This window comes from Vulpes lagopus, chromosome 7, assembly GCF_018345385.1.
Source record: "Vulpes lagopus strain Blue_001 chromosome 7, ASM1834538v1, whole genome shotgun sequence".
In the NCBI taxonomy this organism is placed as follows: domain Eukaryota; kingdom Metazoa; phylum Chordata; class Mammalia; order Carnivora; family Canidae; genus Vulpes; species Vulpes lagopus.
Genome location: NC_054830.1, coordinates 130,646,968 through 130,671,024, shown reverse-complemented (window position 1 = coordinate 130,671,024; position 24,057 = coordinate 130,646,968). Strand labels below are relative to the sequence as shown.

General features: G+C 38.1%; 1 protein-coding gene across 1 annotated transcript; it reads right to left on the bottom strand.

Annotated features, from left to right (window-relative positions):
* Nucleotides 1-1,163: 1,163 nt before the first annotated feature.
* Nucleotides 1,164-24,057, bottom strand: LOC121495540 (T-cell-specific guanine nucleotide triphosphate-binding protein 2-like). The gene is made up of 2 exons (XM_041763119.1): nucleotides 23,748-24,057; nucleotides 1,164-3,762 (listed from the first exon to the last, which is right to left on the bottom strand). Exon 2 carries the CDS (start codon nucleotides 3,740-3,742, stop codon nucleotides 2,420-2,422), a length of 1,323 nt encoding a protein of 440 aa, XP_041619053.1. The 5' UTR covers nucleotides 3,743-3,762; nucleotides 23,748-24,057; the 3' UTR covers nucleotides 1,164-2,419.

Below are 24,057 nucleotides of genomic sequence, written 5' to 3'. Positions count from 1 at the left end.
GCACATGCACCCTAAAGTTTATAGCAGCATAATCAACAATAGTCACATTATGACAAGAGCCCACATGTCCACATGAATAGATAAAGAAGAGAAAAAATGAAAGCCTGCCATTTGCAATAATGTATATGAAGCTAGAGAGTATTATGCTAAACAAAATAAGTCAGTAAGAGAGACAAATACCATATGATTTCACTCATATTTGAAATTTAAGAAACAAATGATCATAGGGGAAAAAAAGAGGCAAAAGGAGAAACAGACTCTTAACTATGGAGAACAAACTGATGGTTACTGGAGGGGAGTCAGGTGGGGCAGTGGGTGAAAAGGTTGATGAGGATTAAAGAGTACACTTATTGTGATGAGCTTCGAGAAATGCTCAGAAGTGTTGAGTCACCATTGTATACCAAACTAATATAACACTGTATGTTAATTACAGTGGAATTTAAAAAATAATAAATGAAATCTTGAAATAACTTTTCCTATACCAACAATAAACTTATATTAATTTGTTTTGATTTGCTTTGTATTTTTATAAATACTGGGTCTTTTTGTTATATAACTTTGTAAAACATTTGCATGTTCCAATGTAAAATAAACTGCATTATAAAAAATCTAGCCCTTATACTGCTTCCCTACCCAGTACCATCACTTCTTTAATACATGATTGGATTTTATTACTGATGTTGTCTCATGTTTAACTGAAAAATATGTGTAAATATATATTCATATTTTACCCTGTCTTAGATCATCACTACATAACAATACACACAATTCATCTTACTTTGTGTATTAAACAATATATCCTAGAGAGGAGAGCATACCAATATATAGAATATTACTCCTTTGTATAGTTGTCAAGTCATCTGTTTTGTGGCTGTAATATTTCCTATTAAAGAACATTTGAATTTTGTATTTTACCATTTTAAATAGTGCTGCAATTAATAACTTTTAGTATATATCTTTTTGTAATTTTTCCAGATTTTTTATTCTATGCCCCAGCTTTATTTAGGTAAAATTAGCAAATAAAAGCATATATGTTTAAAATGTACAATGTGAAGATTTGAGATATTTGATATATATATTTGATATATATATATATATTTGATATGGAATGATTACCACAATCAAGTTAATTAACACATCCATCACCTCACATATTTATACTTTGTGTTGGGGGGAAATGCTTAGGATATACTTTCTTAGCAAATTTCAAGTATTATTATTGTAGAGTTTAAAACAGTGTTATAAACTATAGTCACTATACTATACATTCATCTTATAGCTGGAAGATCAATAGCCTTACACATTTCCCCCACTTTCTATCCCCTGCCAACCACCAATCTAATCTCAGTTTTTATGGCCCAGATTCTGCAAAGTGGGCTCACTGGGGTAAAGTGTAAATGTGTGTTTTCCTAGAGATGGTCTAATCTGTACATGCTACATATCCACCAACATTGTATGACAAACTCTATTTTTCTCTAGTTTCACCCACAAAATGTCAAAATTGCAAATTCCCCCAATCTAATGTGGTACAAATGATAACTTAGTGTAGATATAATTTATAATTTGTATTTCCCTCCTTAAAAAAGGGATAAGATATGTTTAAGGATTTTCTGCATTTTTTTTTAAATTTCCACTTTCATGACAATTGTCGTCTCTTATTCCCTAACCTCCCATGTTCAATGCTGCTAGAACCAAGGAGTGTCTAGACCTACAATTTGCAAGCCCTTGGACTATTTTCTCATCTTAAGCATTTCTCTCTCTCTTACAATGTACCCCCAGATAAATTGTTTTCCTTTGCTGATGTTTCTCTTTCATTTCCTGTGACACATGCTTAGTTCACTATAATTAATCTTTATTAAATATAATGATAACACTAGAAAGGACAAGGAGATCATCAATCAACATTAACTGATACTCTATTAATGATCAGAATTTATGCATTCACAACACAGTGACAAGAATGCCAAAAAAAAAAAAAAAACAAAACAAAAAACAAAAAAACCAGACTCTGTATGCATTCAGAACTGGGTGTTATACTATATGTTGGCGAATCGAACTTCAATAAAAAATATACAAAAAATCATTTTTGAAGATCTACTGTGTGAACAGTCATTTTTAACTAGTATGTCAGTATAAAGACCAGTGCTGGGTATGTAGTAACCATGACACAAATAGCTATTCTTTCCACTAAGCAGAAAATTCCAGATTCCTGTCCTTCATTTTCCTAAGGATCATGTGAAAGGATTCTTTAGAGCTGATTGCTCTCATTGTCAAATAATAGTCACTAAATTCATACTTTGCTCAAGAATGAATTATGGAAATATCTGTGATACACCTTGAGGACAGTGGATCAGGATGTTTAAAGAAAGCCCTAAATCATCTTTCCAGGCACCACTGCCATGCCAGCACTGAGAATAATTCAGGAGCTTGTTGTGTCACTTTTCCCATTTTCAATCCCAACATCCTGAAGCAGATAAGCTTTCCCAGACCCTAGAGATTCCTTAAAAATCTCTTCTTTGTTAAGAATAACTTTTGCATCACTTGCCACAGTCTCAAGGAAATAGTTTTGCAAATAGAAAATCTTCCTAAAGTAAAGACCAGTGGCAATGAGTCCTCCACTAACAGAGCAGAATTTTTCCACATATCTCAGTAGTTTTTTCCCTAAAGACTCATCTTCCTTCTCAACTGTTAGCAAATGGGGAGACTTAAGGTTTGCCTTGAGTTTCTCCATGGACACATTCAAGTCCTTGGCCATAGTTTCCAGGGATGCATCATCTAACCCAAAGTAAGACCTGTAAAGGGTTAAAGTCTCTCCCAGCTTCTCTACATCTTTATCACCAATCAAACCCATGAAAGGGATGGTGGCTGTTGCTCCAGCCTTAATGGCCTCCAGCCAGACCTTCTGTCTCATGGAATCCCTCTTCCGGTCAATGGCAGACTCAGTAACATTCGGTAGATATTGCATGAAGATGTGGCGCTTGTAGGCTGGGAGCTCCTTCAGAAGGGTGGTCTCTAGGCTTTGGAAATCATAGCTAGACAAATCAAGGCTGGAGATCAAGAAGACCTGAGTGTCACTCATATTGGCATTCTGCAACTGAGTCACACAGTCATTGCGGATCCTTTGCAGTACTTCATCCTTATTGAATGTGCTGGGTTTACTCATTTCTATATTATATAAATCATTGTCCACTTTAGTTCGAACAAAGTAGAAATTCTTCTTCATTTTTTTAATTGCTGCAGCCAGATGCATATCACTGATTTTGAAGCGTGTGGAAGAGATGATAATAAAGAAATCATACTCACAAAATTTCATTTTCTTCAGATACATCTGTGGCTGAAAGGTAGTAGTCATCATGCCAGGCAGATCCCAAAATGTCACATTGGGAAACTTTGGATGTTTGTATGAGATTCTCTCCAAGGTTGTCTCCACTAGCCCAGTGGGGGCAGCCCCTTCTTCATCATGCTCCATCCCCCGCAGTGCATTGATGAAACTGGACTTTCCTGTCCCAGGCTCCCCAGTCACAGCAATGTTTAGAGGGGCATTGTCAATATCTCTCAATGCATCACTAATTGCAGAAGCTGCTTTCTGAAGGTCCCCCTCCTTCAGGTGTGTTTTGATCAATGTGATGGTCTCCTGAGAGAGGATTTGGCTTTCTAGCTTAAAGTCCTTAAAAAACTTGCCAAAGCTGGAGGCCAAATCACCACCTTTTATATGTGAGGATGTGGAAGAGGAATGACCCATAGCTGGAGCAGTAGGAAGCACTATAGGGAGGAGAGAAGAAGGAAGGAAAAAGAGTTAGCACAACAAGTGGTGGCTGTGACTGTGCCATTAGGGATGGGTATAACATCAGTCCTGGCCACAACATTGTATCCAGGAGCCCTTCTCTTTCTGTCCAGGCATTGTGTGGACTTCTGACCTGGATTCAATGTTTGCCCTTGCTCAGCCTCTTCCCTAACCTTGGAAAGCCCTTTTTCTTTAAAATGCTCTTCATTCTGGAGTATAGGCAAGATGGTGGAAGAGTAGGAGTCCTTGATTCATCTGGTCCCCCAAACTTACCTAGATAACTTTCAAAACTTCCTGAACATTAATGAATTCAACCTGAGATATAAAAAGAGAACAGCTGGAATGTTACAGAGAGAAAAGCCATCTCTTCTGACAAGGTAGGAAGGTGGAAAAGAGGAAAGGTGGAGGAGGAGGGACGCCATGGAAAGATGCTGCAGGAAAGTGGTGAGCAGACAAGTGGGAACTTTAGAAATATGCACCTGAAAGAGTCTTTTCTGACTGAAAAAGGCTCAGCAGGGAAATAGGGCAGAATCATAGGAGGGGCTTTGAAGCCTCAATATTCCCAAAGACAAAATAAAAGTAAGGATGCCTGGCAGAAAGCTCACCACAAACGGAGGTCAGATCCCAGTAAAGGATCTGGAGGGTTCCTCCAGGGCATTTGGGAGAAGCCCACTGGCACAGGCTGGCATCAGAGCTCCCTTTACCCTAGAGCCTGGCAACAGATGGGGGTGGCTGTCCTCTATTCCCTTCCAGAGAAGTGGATCCCAAGGTGTGGGTCCATCAGTGCAGGTCCCTCAATCCAAGGGCAGCAAAGCATTTTTTGGAGCCGGTATGCTCCATTCCCTTCAAGAGAGGCAAACCCTGGGAAAGCACAGGACAGCAAAAACTCTTCCGACCCTGGGCACCCTGCAATCTGTGCAGATCAGTGCACATACGCCTGCCCTCAGGAGCATCTAGGCCAGTGTGGACTGGGAGACTGTGGTTCAGTACTTGTGGGGAGCTCTTGTCTCTGGAGCTAGAGATCTGGCCACCACCATATTTTTTTTTTCATTTTTCTCTCCTTTTCCTCTTTCACCTGGGAGAGATGCAGCCTCTAGGGAACAAAGGCCTCACAGGATAAACCCCTCATACTGAGCCCAGCACCTGGCAAGGTGTGAGGCATCTCTGCCCAGGCACAGACACCTGACAATCAGCACAGCAGACCCCACCCCCAGAAGAACCACCAAAGAACAAGTAAGAGCTAGTTTACTGCACAAGCAGCACTGGAAAGCTCCAGGACTGAGGGAAAATAGTATATAGACCTAGAGGGTTTTCTTTTTTTCTCATTATGACTCATTTATATTTCAGGTTAAAATTTTCCAATATTTTTCCTCTTTTCCTGCCTAACTTAACAACTCTTCGTTTTTAACCTTTTTCCTTTCTGACCTTCATGTTTCTACAATTACATGTTTTAGATATGTTTTTCACTTTTGGATTCCCTTCAATGTATTCAATTTAATTTTGGTAGATATATGAGTTATGGGGTTTTGTTTTTTGTTTTTTCTGTCTTGTTTTGTTTTATAATGGTGGAAGTTAGCACCTTCTAACACGTGGACAAAAATACATCCAGAAACAAGTGGAACAGCATGTTAGGTCATTCAGTGAGACTATATTCTGTCTTCCTTCCCATTCTGCCCCCCTTCTTTTATCTTGTTAATGTTTTTGTGGATGATGTTGGGTCTTTATGTAAGTTTTATATAAATTTGGAATTGAGCATCTGCTAACATACAGAACAAAATACACTCAAAACCAAGAGGATCACCCTCTAAATCTCCTCTGGGAGCCTATATTATCTCTCCACCACCACTTCCTCACCACCACCCCCCTTTTTTTTTGTTTTCCCATTTTTCTATTTGTTTTTTGTTTTTGTTTTTTTTTTATTTGTACTATTTTGTTTTAAAATCTGTTTTTCAGTTTAGTGGTCATTTTGTTTTATTTTGTTCTGTTCTTCTTTTTCCTTTATTTTCTGGTCTCTGACCTCTTCAGAATCATCTAGTGTGTATTTTACTTAGGGCGTGCTTGATATTTTTGACTCAGCTCACTTACACAGCCACTCTGTACACTGGACAAAATGACTAGTAGGAAGGATGCCCCACAAAAGAAAGAACCTAAAGCAATACTCTCTGCCACAGAATTGCAGAATGTATATTTAAAGACAATGTCAGAAATTCAACTCAGAAGTACAATTATAAAGTTACTGGTGGCTCTGGAAAGAAGCATAAAAGACTTCATAGACTATGTTATTGCAGAATTGAGATCTAATCAGGCCAAAATTAAAAATACTTTGACAGAGATGCAGTCCAAAATGGATGCTCTAACTGCTAGGGTTAAGGAGGTGGAAGAGAGAAGGAAGATGAGGAAAAAAGAGAAAAACAAGAATTCATGAGGAAAGGCTTATTGAAATCAATGATAGTTTGAGAAGGAAGACTAAACATCTAATTGGGATTCCAGAAGAGGATGAGAGAAAGAGAGAGAGAGAGAGACAGAACCACAAAGTATATTTGAACACATCATAGCTGAGAACTTCCCTAATTTGGGGAAGGAAACAAGCATTCATATGCAAAGGGTAGAGAGAACCCCCTCTGCTAAATCAATAAAAACTGTACATACCTTAATATTTAATAGCAAAACTTGCATATTTCAGAGATAAAGAGAAAATTCTCAAAGCAGCGAGACTCAAGAGATTCTTAACTTATATGGGGAGAAATAGCAGATTAACAGCACACATCCCCACAGAGACTTGGCAGATGGGAAAGGTCTGGCATGATATATTCAGATTATGAAATGAGAAAAACATGCAGTCAGAATACTCTATCCAGCAAGGCTGTCATTCAGAATAGAAGTAGAGATAAAGAGCTTCCAAGATAGGCAGAAACTAAAAGACCACCAAACTGATTCTGCAAGAAATATTAAGGGGGACCCTGTAAAAGAAAGAGGAAGCCCAAATAAATAATCCACAAAAACGTGGACTGAATAGGTATTACAATGACACTAAATTCATATCTTAAAATAGTTACTCTGAATGTGAATGGGCTAAATGATCCCATCAAAAGATGAAGGGCATTGGACTGAATATAAAAGCAAGAACCATCTATTGTCTGTCTACAAAAGACTCATTTTAGTCCTAAGGACACCTCCAGCCTAAAAATGAAAGGGTAGAGAGCCATTCATCATTCAAACCATCCTCAAAAGAAAGCTGGGGTCACAATCCTCATATCAAATAAATTAAAATTTATCCCAAAGACAGTAATAAGAGATGAAGAGGGACACTATATCATACTTAAAGGATTTATCCAACAAGAGGACCTAACAATCATGAATATTTATGTCCCTAATGTGGAAGTTGCCAAGTATATCAATCAATTAATAACCAAAGTAAAGACTTACTTAGATAATAATGCACTAATGGTAGGGGATTTTAACATGGCACTTTTTGCAAATGACAAATATTCTAAGCACAACATCACCAAAGAAACAAGGGCCTTGAATGATACACTGGACCAGATGGATTTCACAGATATATACAGAACTTTGCATCCGAATGCAACTGGAATACACATTCTTCTCAAGTGCACATGGAACTTTGTTCAGAATAGACCACATACTGGGTCACAAATCAGCTCTCATCCAATACCAAAATATTGGGATTCTCTACTGTGTATTTTCAGACCCCAATGCTTTGAAACTAGAACTCAATCACAAAAAGAAATTTGGAAGAAACTTAGACACATGTAGATTAAAGAGCATCCTACTAAAAGGGGAAGGTGTCAACAAGGAAATTTAAAAAAAATTTAATGCATAGAAACTAATGCATAGAAAATACAACCGTCCAAAAGCTTTGGGATGCAGCAAAAAGCGGTATTATGAGGGAAATACTTTGCAAAACAAGCCTCCTCCCTCAAAATTGGAAAAAGTTCAAATACACAATTTAACCTCTCACCTAAAGGAATGGGAGAAAGAACAGCAAATAAAACCTACACCAAGCAGAAGAGGCGAGACAATAAAGATTCAAGCAGAACTCAATGAAATAGAGACCAGAAGAACTGTAGAGAAGGTCAACCAAGAGCTGGTTCTTTGGAAGAATTAATAGGATCGATAAACCCTTAGCCAGCCTTATTATAAAGAAAATAGAAAAGACTCAAATTAATAAAATCATGAATGAAAGAAGAGAGATCACAACCAATACCAAGGACATACAAACGATTTTAAAAACATATTATGAAATAAAAAAATAAAAAATAAAAACATTATGAGCAGCTATACGCCAACAAATTAGGCAATCTAGAAGAAATACAACCATTTCTGGAAAACCACAAATTACCAAAACTGGAACAAGAAGAAATAAAAAACTTGAACAGGCCAATAACCAGGGAGAATATTGAAGCAGTCATCCAAAACTTCCCAAGACACAAAAGTCCAGGGCCAGATGGCTTCCTAGGGGAATTCTACCAAATGTTTAAAGGAGAAATAAAATCTATTCTACTAAAGCTGTTTCAAAAAGATAGTAAGGGACAGAATACTTCCAAACTTGTTCTATGAGGCATTAGCTTTATCCCATAGCCAGATCAAGAACCCACCAAAAAGGAAAATTAGAGACCAATATCCCTGATGAACACGGATGCAAAAATTCTCACCAAACTACTAGCCAATAGGATTCAACTATACATTAAAAGGATTATTCACCACGACCAAGTGGTATTTGTCCCCAGGATGCAAGGTTGGTTCAACACTTGTAAAACAATCAACACAATAGATCATATCAACAAGAGAAAAAACAACAATAACCATATGATCCCCTCAATAGATTCAGAGAATACATTGAAAAAATACAGCCTCCATTCCTGATCAAAACTCTAGAGTACAGGGATAGAGGGAACATTCCTCAACATCTTAAAAGCCATCTATGAAAAGCCCACAGCGAACAATCATTCTTAATGGGGAAGAAACTGAGAGCCTTTCCCCTAAGATCAGGAACCCAACAGGGATGTCCACTCTCACCACTGTTATTCAACATGGTACTAGAAGTCCTAGCCTCAACAGTAAGACAACAAAAAGAAGTAAAGGGCATTCAAATTGGCAAAGAAGAAGTCAAAGTCTCCCTCTTCACTAATGATGTGGTACTATATGGGGAAGGCCCAAAAGACTCCACCCCAAGATTGCTAGGACCCATATAGCAATTCAGCAATGTGGTAGGATACAAAAATCAATGCCCAGAAATCAGTGGCATGTCTGTAAACTAACAATGAGACTGAATAAAGAGAAATTGAGGAATCATTCCCATTTATAGCTGCACCCAAAACCATAAGATATTTGAATAAACCTAACCAAAGAGGTAAAGGATCTATACTCTAAAAACTACAGAACACTTAGGATAGGAATTGGAGAAGACATAAAGAGATGGAAAAATATTCCATGCTCATGGATTGGAAGAATAAACATTGTGAAAATGTCTATGCTACTCAGGGAAGTTTACATGTTCAATGCACTCCCTATCAAAATACCATGGACTTTCTTCAGAGAGTTGGAACAAATCATCCTAAGATTTGTGTGGAATCAGAAAAGACCCCAAATAGCCAGGGGGATGTTGAAAAAGGAAACCGGAGCCAGGGGCATCAAAATGCCAGATTTCAAGTTCTACTACAAAGCTGTGATCATCAAGACAGTGTGGTACTGGCACAAAAACAGACACATAGATCAATGGAACAGAATAGAGAACCCAGAAATGGACCTCAACTCAATAGTCAACTAACGTTTGACAAAGCAAGAATTATTATCCACTGGAAAAAGCACAGTCTCTTCAAAAAGTTGTGTTGGGAAAATTGGACAGCCACATGCAGAAGAATGATATTGGGTCATTCTCTTACACCTTAAACAAAGATAAACTCAAAATGGATGAAAGATCTAAATGTGAGACAAGAAGCCATCAAAATCCTAGAGAAGAACACAGGCAGCACCCTTTTTGAACCTGTCCACAGCAATTTCTTGCAAGAGGCATCTATGAAGGTAAGGGAAGCAAAAGCCAAAATGAACTATTGAAACTTCATCAAGATAAAAAGCTTCTGCACAGCAAAAGAAATAGTCAACAGAACTAAAAGACAACCTACAGAATGGGAGAAGATATTTGCAAGTGACCTATCAGATAAAGGGCTAGTATCCAAGATCTATAAAGAACTTATTAAACTGAACAGCAAAGAAACAAACAAGCCACTCATGAAATGGGCAAAAGACATGAACAGAAATTTCATCAAAGAAGACATAGACATGGCCAACATGCACGTGAGAAAAGACTCCGCATCACTTGCCATCAGGGAAATACTAATCAAAACCACAATGAGATATCATCTCACACCAGTGAGAATGGGGAAAAATAACAAGACAGGAAACAACAAATGTTGGAGAGGATGTGGAGAAAGGGGAACCCTCTTGCACTGTTGGTGGGAATGTGAACTGGTGCAGCCACTCTGGAAAACTGTGTGGAGGGTCCTCAGGATGTTGAAAATAGGGCTACCCTTATCCCCAGCTATTGCACTGCTGGGTATTTACTCCAAAGATACTGATGTAGTGAAATGCCGGGGTGCCTGCACCCCAATGTTCAGAGCAGCAATGTCCACAATAGCCAAACTGTGGAAGGAGCCTCCATGTCCTTCCACAGAGGAATGGATAAAGAAGATGTGGTCCTTACACACAATGGAATAGTACTTAGCCATCAGAAATGACAAATACCCACCATTTGCTTCCATGGATGGAACTGGAGGGTATTATGCTGAATGAAAGGTGGAGGGTATTATACGAAGTTAATCGGAGAAGGACAATCATCATATGGTTTCACTCATACGTGGAATACAAGAAACAGTGAAATGGATTATAGGGAAAGGAGAGAAAATGAATGGGTAAATTAGAGAGGGTGACAAAACATGAGAGACTCCTAACTCTGGGAAACAAACAAGGGGTTGCAGAAGGGTAGGTGGGATGGGAATGGAGTAACTGGATGATGGACACTACGGTGGGCACTTGATGGGATGAGCACTGGGTGTTATATTATATGTTGGCCAACTGAATTTAAATAAAAAGAGAACAAACAACCCCCTCTCTGAACTTTGCTGGAGTGCAATGGATAAGGCGATGGAGTAACTAAGTGATGGACATTAAGGAGGGCACTTGATGTAATGAGCACTGGGTGTAAGATTCAACTGGTGAATCACTAAATTCTGTCTCTGAAACTAATAACACACTATATGTAAATTAAAGGAATTTAAATAAAATAAAATATTAAAATAAAAAAGCCTGAGAGAAAAAAACATGCTCTTCATTCTTCCATACTAATTCCGAAGCCTGATTCTTCTCTCCACACTTTCCTGCCCATATTATTTGTCTTGCTTTAGTTTTCCTTATTTGTAATGTTATGAAAGTAATATTTCTTCATGGTGGCAAATCTAAGAAGACAGCACTAGCACTTACCCCAACACCCTTTCCCAGCTGTGGTGTGTGACCCTCCAATAAACCCACTTCTGATAACCTTCAACATCACCATGTCTTTGGACTTAATTCTCCTATGAGGCACCTAAGTAAGGATGAGTGGCTCCTTTCCTTCTTAGAGAAGACACTGTATGTCCTCATTAGGAGATAGAAAATTGTAATGATTGTAAATGTGTTTTCTTTTGTCTAGAAAGTATGTTAACTCATGAAACAAAATGTTAAAAGGACTCTGTTTTTCATGGAACAGCAGCAACAGGTGCCATGGATTCCCATGTTCTAAAAAGTCATGCTGGCCTCTACACTTGGGGCTTGCTATGAGCCACCCCAACTGCCCTGAAACCCCACCCATCTCCTGATTCATGCCTGTGTATAATAGGGGACAGAAATAAAGTAAGGAGATAATTCACCTAGGCCACTGACTGCTATATAAAGTGTCATTGATGTAAAAGATGGTGTTAGTAAAGACTGAAGCAGGCCCTGAAAGGGATGTAAGAAATCAGCCATGATAAAGGAGGTCCCTCTGTCACCTTTCCTGCTGTCAGTCAGACTGAGCTGGTTCTGGAATCCTGAACCAATCTGATCACTGGAGACTTGTACCTTGAGATGGAGCACCAGAAGAAATTGTATACTCAGGACTAAATGTAATGTGAAATATTTGTGTATTACCCCCTGCAGAGATTGGGCACAGAGTTTTCAGACCAGGAGACAAGTTACCTCAAGTCAGCGCTGATGTCTGGGCATCATGCAGACTGGAGAAGTGTCCTTAGACTAAAAGTGAGGGATCAGACACATCCTCCAGGGGCTTCCTGGTAGCCACAGGCTGCAGTTCAGGAGAGGATGGCAAAAAATATTTTGGAAAGAAATATACAGAGCAAGTGTACAAGATCTGGACTGGCCCACATATCAATGGAGCAAGCAAACATTCTCCTTAGAAGAGAGAAGTGTGAGAATCTAGCTTATCAGATGTGAAAAGGGCAACTATTAAGCAACTAAGAATCATGGTGCCAGCACTTCTAACTTCTCAGAAGGAATATTTTTGACATACAGAAGAGTGGAAATCCTGGGCATCTGGCATTGGCAGGGACAATGTCGTGCTGTTTGGAGAGCAAACCACACTACCACACCTTTGGGGGAGCAAGCAGCACACAAAGCAGAATGGGCAAGCCTGAGTGTGCAAGTGGCATATACAACTTGGCATTAAGGAGGAGCTAACAAGGTGAGAGGTGAGATCTCAACCTTATCAGTTGTAGTCTCATGCTTGTGCATTCTTGGAGGATGTGGGAAAATACACAAGAGGCTGGAAATCTCTGACTGAGACAGGTCCTGAAGAATGGAATAAACAAAGAGGGAACCAAATGACAGAGTTAGAGGGCAAGCAGATGTGGAGAACAAAATTCTATGTGCTGTGCAAATTTCAACAACACAAAAGCCATGCTCTATTGTTAAGATTCCATGCCTCACCTGATGTTCCCTGTGAAGTTCTGTTATTATTTTCTAATGAAATAGCAATGCAGGGGAAGCAGTGGCAGACTTCTTTTAATGCTATCCCTGGGAGCTTATATTCTAATCTTTAGCAGTGTGTCTTCTTCAATTGGGTAGAAAAGGGAGGAAATGTGAGAAATCCATGTGAATAAACCATAGATGTGCATCTCTCCATACATTTATCACCTTATCCTCTTAACAACCCTACATGGACATTATAATTATTTCCACCATAAATTAAGAATCAAATGATGAGGTTGAGGGACAGACAATGAGGGTCCCACCGTTAGTAAAGCTCAGAGCTAGGATTCAAGGTGAGGGCCCTCTTCCAAATGTAGAGCTCTATTTCGGGAAGCAAAGGCAGAGCACACAATCGAGTGGAGAGAGGTGAAACTAGGACTCAAAACTAAGTCAGTGTGAGACACACAGGATTTATATTTCTGTGGAGAGATGTGCTAAAAAGGGCCATAATGGAGTCCCTTAAGTTAAAGCACCAAGTCAGTAAACCAAGACTTAGTACCTAACAGCAGTTTCAACATCCAAGGATGTAATCTTTCAGCAGTCAACATGCTGTCTGGTTAGCACTACAAATTATGCTGACAGATCTCCTCTTCTCTCCTTAGCATGGCAACCATACCTTAAACAATGGATTCTTTGCTAATAATTGTTTTTTCTGCTTTCTCTCTTCACTTAAAAACTTTTCCTTTTCTACAGCATAATGGAGCTCTTTTATATTTGAATGGGATACTACCCGATTCAAAAATCATTTAATAAAATCAGTTAGGTCTTTAGAATTTACTTGGTTCAGTTTGTTATTTTAACAGATTTAGGGGCAGTCCACGTGTTTAGAATGAAATTATAAGTGTTCAAGTCCAAATAAAGCATGTGATGTGGAAAAAAAAAAAAAATCTAGATCCTAAGCAAACTTCTGACTCCATTTGGGGAAAACAAGAAACACAAGTGCTGTGGCCCATTAATCCTTTTGAGTTCACTTTTTCTCAACATTACCAAGAGACATTTGGTAAGTCCATTTGGCTTTGAACTCTGCTCTTCTTTGCATGAGAGTTTCTGATTGAATTCCCTTTCCAGTCAGGGCTAGTGGGTCACTCTGTCACTGGTAGAGCACCAGCCTATAGTTCAATACAGAAGTCCACATTGGAATCCCTTTCCCAGTTCAAGTCCAGTGTATTTACTATTCTTTACTGACTTAGTTAGGCTGCTCCCCATTTCCTGTCTGCAGTCTTCAGTAATGGAACCTGCTTGTTTTGTCCATGATGGACATTGGTAGTGAGGTGTAGAGGACACTCTATTGAACAGTCTGCAGTAACTTCTAAATTTAGCCCTTGGTTCTGAACTCAGATTTCACGTTGGGAACTGTTGGTGGCAGTGACAGTTCTCTGTGTGTATATAATCATGCTGCAGTCCCCATTCTTGGAAGTCTGCTGGTTTGATCCTTGTCCCAGCCCTGTGGGACACACACCTGTGTCCATAGTTGAATTACATCAGTACTGTTGGTTTCTCTTAATATGTCCATGATGTTAAAGATTAGCTTAAATAAAAACAATAAATAAATGGATAAACAAACAAACAAAAAAGAAATAGGATCTTTAAAACTCCAGTTAAGTGATCCACCCGCTAGCACATTGTTATATGTTATATGTTATATGTTATATGTTATATGTTATATGTAAGATCTCTGGTCCTGCCTCTTATCCTGTTGATAGGAATGCAAATTGACCGCCACTCTGGAAAACAGAATGGAAGTCACTAAAAAAGTTAAAAATAGAACTACTGTATGATCCAGCAATTACAATATGAGGTATTTATCCAAAGGATACAAAATATACTGATTTCAAGTGATACATGCATCCAGATGTTCATAGCAGTATTATTTACAATAGCCAAATTATGGAAAGAACCCAAAGGTCCATCAACTGATGAATAGATAAAGAACATGTGGTACATATATAGAGAATGGAATATTATTCATCCATAAAGAATGAAGTCTTCCCATTTACGAAGATGTAGATGGAGTTAGAGATTATTATGCAAGAAGAACTCAGGCAAAGTAACATATCATATGATTTCACTCCTGTGTAGAACTTAACAAACAAAATAAATAGTCATGGGGGGAGGCAAAAAGAGAGGAAAACCAAAAAACAGACTCTTTATTATAGAGAACAATCTGATGGTTACTAGAGATGAGGTGGGTAGGGTGATGGGTGGGATAAGTGATGGAGATTAAGCAGTGCACTTGTGATGAGCACCAGGTATGTAAGTATTGAATCACTATATTGTACACCTGAAACTAATATTATACTGTATATTAACTAACTGGAATTTAAACAAAAGCTTGGAAGAAAAAAGAATTATGATCCTGGATGGCATAAAAGTCTACAAGCCTGTTTTGTGTCCCAAATACAGGCTTGGTAACTTTCAGATTGAGACCCACAAAATAGGGCTAGACAAAAATGTGTGAGTCGCTCCCTATTTGTGATAGATATGGCTGGACAGAAATGTGGGTTAAACTCTATTTATGGCTGGAGTCCTCACAAAGTGCTGCCAGCCCTCAGGGGAATTATAACCTAGAATGACAATGGCCATTATGAGGAATATCCAATGAGGTAAGATCATTTAAGAAGTGCGCTTAAAAGCAAAGTCTTCAAAATTCCAAAAATGGCTTCATTGAAAGTCTCATTGCAAAAAGTTGGTTAAAAAGAAATGTAAAAATACAATAAAAATACCCAATACGAAATACTGTAAGACTAATGTAATTCTTACCATTTTCTACTAACTTCCTTATTTGAATACTCATTCTAAATTATCCTCTGCCTTGACAGAGGATAATTGACAGCTATCTTGACAGAAACCAAAAACAAAAGTCAACCGTAGAGACTATTCAAAGTTCATCTACTCCTTTTCCAACCCTCAAATTTTCCCTGTTTATCTTGAAGGGCTTGTGAACTTGAAGATCTTAGGAAACTCAAATCTTTCTTGGAGGAACGTGAATTCTATCTCTTCCCCCTAAAGTCATACACCTTGTCGTGTCTTTGAAATATAAATACACATGCAATCACTGGAAAGTAAAGTGGGGTGGAGGAAAAGAGGTCTTTTATAATACAAATTGCCAGAAAAAAGGGTATTGTGCACAAACTCTGGCACAGCCTCCTTAAGGTTATTTCCAGAGGTAAACACAAATCTTAAAAAGCTTCTCTACCAATATCTGTGACTATAATGTTTTTTTTTCTGTGTGTTTTTGTGTATGTCTTACATATATATTACATGGCTGATACTTTTCTATCTCTGGAGGGTTTTGTTGTAAAAAATCTCTATTTAGTTGGTTTGAAGGTAAGCACTTGTAAGGACTGAGCATTTTAAAACTCTCAGAAAGACAAAAACTAATATAATATTGTTCATATGATCTGAAATATTCAGTATGAAAAATAATTTAAATTTGTTGGTTTAATTAAACTAAATGTGTTTAGAGTTATGAGCATTAAAATTAACATTTTTCTTCCCTTATTTACCTAAAGTTAAATAAATAACTTGATGTCATCTCTGTTATATCTTATTTTTAGATTATAACCATCAAGTGAGGATGCTAGGTTGATTCAATATTCATAAAACAATGTAACTCATCACATCAATAAGGGAAAGGATAAAAACCATGTGATCATTTTAATCAATATAGAACAAGCATTTGACAAAGTATGATATTCATTTATGATAAAAATCCTCTACAAGGTAGGTCTAGAGGGAACATACCTCAACATACTAAAGGCGATGTATGAAAAACCCTCAGTGAACTATCATACACATTGAAGAAAAAAATGGGAGCATTTCCCCTAAGGTCAGGATCAAGATAAAGATGTTCATTCTCACTACTTTTATTCAACATAGTGTTTGAAGATCTAGCCATAAAATTAGACAACATAATCTAGAAATAAAAGTCATCCAAATTGATAAGGAAGAAATACAACTTTCACTATTTGGAGATGATATGATACTATATTCAGAAAACCATGAAGAGTCTACCAAAAACTATTAGAACTGGTACATGAATTCAGTAAAACCACAGGATACCAAATTAATGTATAGAATTCTGTTGCATTGCTATACACTAATAATGAAGTAGCAGAAAAAGATATTAGGAAAATAATCCCATTTACAATTGCAACAAAAACAATAAAATAATCTAGGAATAAATTTAACCAAAAAGGTGAAAGAGTTGTACTCTGAAAACTATAAGATATTGATGAAAGAAATTCAAGGTGATGTAAAGAAATGAAAAGACATTCCATGTTCATGGGTTGGAAGAACAAATATTGTTAAAAATGTCTCTACTGCACAAATAAATCTATAGTTTCAATGCAAGCTCCACAGTCATGCCAACAACATTTTTCACAGAAATGTAATGAATAATTTAAAAATTTGTATGGAATCACACACAGACACAAAAATCCCAAATTCCCAAAGCATTCTTGAGAGAGAGAAATAAACTGGAGGTATCACAGTTTATCCAGGCTTCTAGTTATATTACAAAGATGTAGTAATCAATACAGTATGTTACTGGCCTACACAGGGCACCTGGGTGGCTCACTCATTTAAGCATCTTCCTTTGGCTTAGATCATGATCCCAGGGTCCTGGGATCGAGTCCTGTGTCAGGCTCCCTGCTCAGCAAGGAATCTGTTTGTCCCTTTCTTTGTGCCCTTCCCCTGCTTATGCTCTCTCTTATAAATAAATAAATAAATAAATAAATAAATAAATAAATAAATAAATAAATAAAATGGGCAAAAGACATGAACAGGTATTTCTTCAAAGACATCCAGATGGCCAAAAGACACAATAAAAGATGCTCAACATCACTCGTCATCAGGGAAAAACAAATCAAAACCACAATAAAATATCACTTCATGCATGTCAGAATGGTTAAAATTAAAAACACAAGAGATAAAAGTGTTGGGAGGATGTGTAGAAAAGGAACTCTACTGCACTGTTGTTGGGAATGCAAACTGTTGCCGGCACAGTGGAAAACAGTACAGAAATTTCTCAAAAAGTTAAAAATAGAACTACCCTATGCTCCAGTAATTGGACTACTGGGTACTTACCCACAAAATACAAAAACACTAATTCAAAGGGGTACATGCATCTCCATGTTTATTGCAGCATTATTTACAAAAGCAGCTTTCAGAAGCTGCCCAAGTGTCCACCAATAGATAGACAAAGAGGATGTAGTGTGTGTGTGTATATATATATACACAAAACTGACTGCTAACTATAGAGAACAAACAGGGTTACCACAGAGGAGGATGCATGCATTTACTATGATGAGCACTGAGTAATGTATAGAACTGTTGAATCACTATATTATACACCTTAACATATAACACTATATGTTAAGTATACTGGAATTAAACTAAAAATATATAAAAATAATAAAATGAAAATAGCTCAGGAGAATAACCAACTTTGATGTTTCATAGTGTCTGAATACTCATATTATGGGTAATCTAAGGCTAATTGTTTTGGGGAGATTTTTTGACTTTTTTAAAATTTAAATTCAATTTGCCAACATATAGTATTACACCCAGTGCTCATCCCATCAAGTGCCCTCCTTAGTGCCCATCACCCAGTTACCCCATCCCCCTACCCACCTCCCCTTCTGCAACCCTTTGTTTGTTTCCCAGAGTCAGGAGTCTCTCATGGTTTGTCTCCCTCTCTAATTTTTCCCACTCAGTTTCCCACATTTCCCCTATAATTGTTTTCACTGTTTCTTATATTCCCCGTATGAGTGAAACCATATGATGATTGTCCTCCGATGGACTTACTTCACTCAGCATAATACCCTCCAGTTCCACCCACATGGAAGCAAATGGTGGGTATTCGTCTTTTCTGACGAATATATATCGCCCAGTGATACTCCATTGTGTATATAGACCACATCTTTATCCATTCATCTGTTGAAGGACATAGAGGCTCCTTCCACAGTTTGGCTATTGTGGACATTGCTGCTCTGAACATTGGGGTGCAGGTGCTCCGGCATTTCACTTCATCAATATCTTTGGGGTAAATACCCAGTAGTGCAATTGCTGGGGGTAGGGTAGCTCTATTTTCAACTTCTTGAGGAACCTCCACACTCTTCTCCAGAGTGGCTGCACCAGCTTGCATTCTCACCAACAGTGCAAGAGGGTTCCTCTTTCTCCACATCCTCTCCAACATTTGTTGTTTCCTGACTTGTTAATTTTCCCCATTCTCACTGGCGTGAGGTGGTGTCTCATTGTGGTTTCGATTTGTATTTCCCTGATGGCAAGTGATGTGGAGCATTTTCTCATGTGCTTGTTGTTAAGGCTAATTGTTAAGAACAAGTATATTGAATAGATATTTACATAAAATTTTTCACTTTATGTAAATTTTTAGTTTCCCATATCTTTTGATTAATTCAAAACTTAAAGTTTTACGGAGTTAGATTAAGTAACAGTTTAAGTTAAATATCTAGATCATTAAATATCTAGGTCACTTCCAAGTAAGATAAAATAATGAAACATTAATTACTAAATATCGTTTTCTCTAATTTTGGCTTCTTTGCTATAGGAAAATTAAAGAAAAATGCTGGTCTATTGATACACAATTTTGGTGTGCTTTATTGAAAGATTGTACTGTAAAAAAGCATGTTTCCAGAAATTATGAAATATATTTATAAATTAACGATCTAAAGAATACTGGTGTATACACAATTAACAACTGCTGACTAGTCCCCTTTCCTAGAAATTGAAATTTAGAAGAATTAAGAACTGGAATTAATACATGGGGTTAAAGCTACTGAAAATAAAAAAGGAAATCTCTCTGAATGCAAGTGACATGTGCTTTTGGAAAAAATGTGTATATATATATGTGTGTGTGTGTGTGTGTGTGTGTGTGTGTGTACATATATATATGGAGAGAGAGAGACTGGAGATGCGTGTTATTTTAAGGTAAAAGAAGGTGTATAAAGACAAAAATGAATCTTTGGAAAGGATTTTTGTGCATTGTCAGGACAAACATTGGAATGAATACATTCTAATACAAAAGTAAGCTGATGCAAAATTAATATTTGGTTTCCAATCTGTTAAAAAGACAAAAGTTACTGTTTTTAACATTTCGTCTAGTTTTGGTAATAGATTGTGAATGTTTCCTTACTATTTAATGATCTTCCTAGAAAACAAAACACATGTGAAATTCCTGGAAATTTGATAACCATTTTAGTATAATGTTATCACTTGTATAAATTATTCTCTTATCTCCTGATGTTGTTGTCACCAAAATTGACGCACACTGAAAGAACTACCCCAGAGTATCAGGAAAATGCTCCAGCTGACTTTCATGCAAAGGCAGCTAGCAAAAGAATCTATAAAGATTGTGGCACATGTGGATAAAATCCACTCTGTTGCTGCAAAAATGTCCCCTCATTGTGACTTTTGCCATTCTGGTGTCAGGGTAACATGGCAACACTCTGCTTCTGAATCAGAAAAAAAAATGAGACAGATAAGCAGTGGCTGTAAGCTGAACATCATGGCTTTGGGAAATCCAAGATAGCTGCTTGATTCTTCCTGATTTCTTGGTAAGGAAAACTCCTTTTTTTTTGTTTTTTCATTCCTTCCCCCACCATAGTGCATTTAAGATGAATCAAACTAGGACTAGACATTGAGCGAGATTTGTATAAGACTGTAAGAACAGTCTACCAGCAATGACTTCTCAGGTCCATTATTCAGAAAAAAAATATTTTATATTTCCCCCAGAGGTCTCACACCTATTCCCTCTGGACTTTGAACATCTGCTTATGTTTTTATTTAACTAATACCTAGAATGGGTTATCAATATATTTCTGATGTTGTATGCATGTTTTTCACATATGTTGAAGGTTTCTCCTGCTGCAAAGCTGATGTCCTTGTGGTGGCACAGAATCTGTTAGAAAATGCGTTTCCCACTTCCAATATAACTCTCACAATCTCCAGTGATTGAAACAGCCATTTCATTGGACAAATCATGCCAGCTTTAACAAAAATTTTGCAAACTTGGAATCATCACTGGCCTTATCACCCCCAATCATCAGGCAAGATTAAAAGAAATAATGGGAGGATCCCTGGGTGGCTCAGCAGTTTAGTGCCTGCCTTTGGCCCAGGGCACGATCCTGGAGTCCCTGGATCGAGTCCCATGTCGGGCTTCCAGCATGGAGCCTGCTTCTCCCTCCTCCTGTGTCTCTGCCTCTCTCTCTCTCTCTCTCTCTCTCTGTCTGTCTATCATAAATAAATAAATCTTAAAAAAAAAAGAAATAATGGGAGCCTCACATTTAAAATTTTTAAACTAAACAACTACTGGACATCCCTGCCCTAAGGTGTTGCCTTTAGACTTGCTGACTGCTTACAGTAGCCTTTTTGGGCAACGTAAACTCACCTCACACAATATAGTCACTGGCAGACCAATGTCTATTGGTATACTCTTTCTGCTGATCCTTGTTGCCTCACACTAGTATGATCAACTACAGCAAAATTTCTGTTTTACCATCAAGTCTACCATCAACAGGGTAAAGATGTCTTCCAAGACCTCAATTCAAAGGGTCTTGTTGGTCATGGTCTAGAACCTGGTGCCTGGGTAATCTGGAATTGTCATTTTGAACTCCATTAAAAGGAATCTTACCAAGTGCTCACAACCACTGACATTGCTACAAAACTAGAAGGTATTGAGTCTTGGGTACACATTTCACAGATAAAGAAGGCTTTACTTGGTACTCGTCCTGTACAGCTGCTAGAAATCTCTAAATCAATTGAATAGGAAGATAAGTAGTTGACATCAATCGAGGTTGACTGCTTTCATCCAAGACTATAGATCAAGTCTTTGTACTTTAAGTGTGAAGCCCTTTGACCTTCTTTTCCTTTCTTTTACTCTGGCATAATCCTGAAAAAATAATGCCCCCAGCTATATGTCTGAGACCTTTGCTCAGAAAGGGGAGTAATCTCCAGAATTTAAAACAATCTTTTATTTTGGGCTAAGAGAAAATCTAATCTTGTCCCTAACTTTTATCAAGCAAAATAAGACATCTCATTGGTCAGCTCCCTTAGATTTACATCATTGAGTTAAAAAAGACCAACCAGGACACATTCTTGACTCAGGATTTGCTTCCTTTGGCAGGGCTCTGCTTCTTCGGCTATCAGTAACTTTACAGGACAAATTGATCAAGAACTCTTCCTTAACTTCTAAAGATGTTGCAGAATCTGTTGCTAAGATAATAGCTGCCCAAGAAAGATAGGCAGACTCTCTGGCCAAAGATTTTCTTGACAATCAACAGCCTCTGATTATCTTTTAGCTGAGCAAGAGCTGTCTATACTGTAATAAAACCACCTGGTGCATCTGGATTAACACTTCTGAGGAAGTTGAAACACAACTACAGAAGATAACTGAGCAAGCCACTTGGCTTAAAAGATGATTCCTTCAATGGGGTCTTTCTTAGACTTATTTGATTTTGCATGTTTGTGCCTTGGATATTATGGCTTCAAAATGCACTTCAACCATTGAAGATTACCCTGTTCATAAAAATCACAATAATCTGCCAAGTATACTGTATGATCTTAAAAGTTTTAAATGCACATCACAGATGCTAGCTGCTAAGCAAGTAATCTCCCTGAGACTGGAACATCAGGAAAATAAGACAGAGGATGGCTGATATAAAAATTGTGAACCTGGAGAGCACCTGGGTGGCTCAGTGGTTGAGCATCTGCCTTTGACTAAGGTCGTGATCCTGGGGTCCTGGGATGGAGTCCTGCACCTGGCTCCCTGCAAGGAGCCTGCTTCTCCCTCTGCCTATGTCTCTGCCTCTCTCTCTGTGTCTCATGAGTAAATAAATAAAATCTTTTTAAAAAAATGTGACCTGAAGTCATCAACTGTGAATATCACAGAGATTAAGCAAAAATATCATGACATGTGAATACCACGCAAAGGATTATCAAAAGCTTCAAGAACAACGGAACAGTAACTCAAGGTGGCACTAATGCTTTACATTTTGATCTCTAATTTAAGCTGAGAGTCTGATCAAATTAAGGGGATCATGAAAAAGAAGGACCATGGGGCCACAGGGTCACAGGGCCATAGGAGCCACTTAAGGCCTCGACTCAGTAAACTAAGACTAAATACCTAACCTAACTATGGTTTTACTGCACTTGCAATGTATAATGTAACCAGTCAACCTAGGAATTTTCAGATCAGCACTAGGGAAAATGCTGATAGACCCTTTCCCTTAAACTTAGGACAGCAATCCTAACTAAAATAACGGATTCTTGGGGTACCAGGGTAGGTCAGTTGGTGAAGTGTCCTACTCTCGATCTCAGCTCAGGTCTTGATTTCATGGTTCTCAGTTCAAGCCATATGTTCGGCTCCATGCTGCTATGGAGTGTACTTAAAAAAAATTTTTTTAAGCACAATGGATTATTTGCTAATAATTTTTTCTTTTTCTCTTCCTTTAAGAACATTTGCTTTCCTATAGTTTAATAGAATTCCTTTGTCTTTGCTAGAAGAGATGCTGCTAATTCATGACTCATTTAATAAGCCAATCCACTCTTTCCTGTTTATTCAGTTGAATTATCTTTTTAAAGGATAATATGCATTGTCTCCCCAGGAAATGGTATTTAGGCATGAGATGTGGGTGTCTGACCCAGAAGAGCTTGGGGAAAAGCCCCTATACACCAACACCCCTGACATTCATACTATTCTTCTCAGTTCACAGGAATAAAGTTTGCTTTCCAATCCCTCTCTGAAAATGTCTCAAATAGTTAACTGCTCTAACCAACATACAGCCACCCACCAGACATCCTGCCCCTCAGCCTCTAAGGTCCACAGCACCCAAAATGCAGCATCCAGTCTCTCCCACCCTTAGACCTACAGATCTATGATTCTATTTTTAGATCTGCACACAATCCAAAGTAGCCTCTTGCTTACCAGCTCCTGAAAGAAAAGAGACTTCTGGTGTCAGGGTTGAGCTCTGAATGTGTCCCCTGGCAGGGCAGGAAATGCAGAGCCTGGATGAAGTGCTCCCTGCAGCCCAGGGCAGAAACACTCTTCTGCACAGACAGGCCTCACACTGGAACAGGTCCTGTGTGCTGGTGTGGTCACTCTGCAGAGATTAAAGAGCTGACCGTCACTTGAAATGTCTAAACTGTGTGTGAGATGCTGGCAGGACTTAAGTACTCTCTGGCCTCTACTCCATCCTCACAGGAATTTGGCCAATTGTAAAGGAGCAGCCAGCACA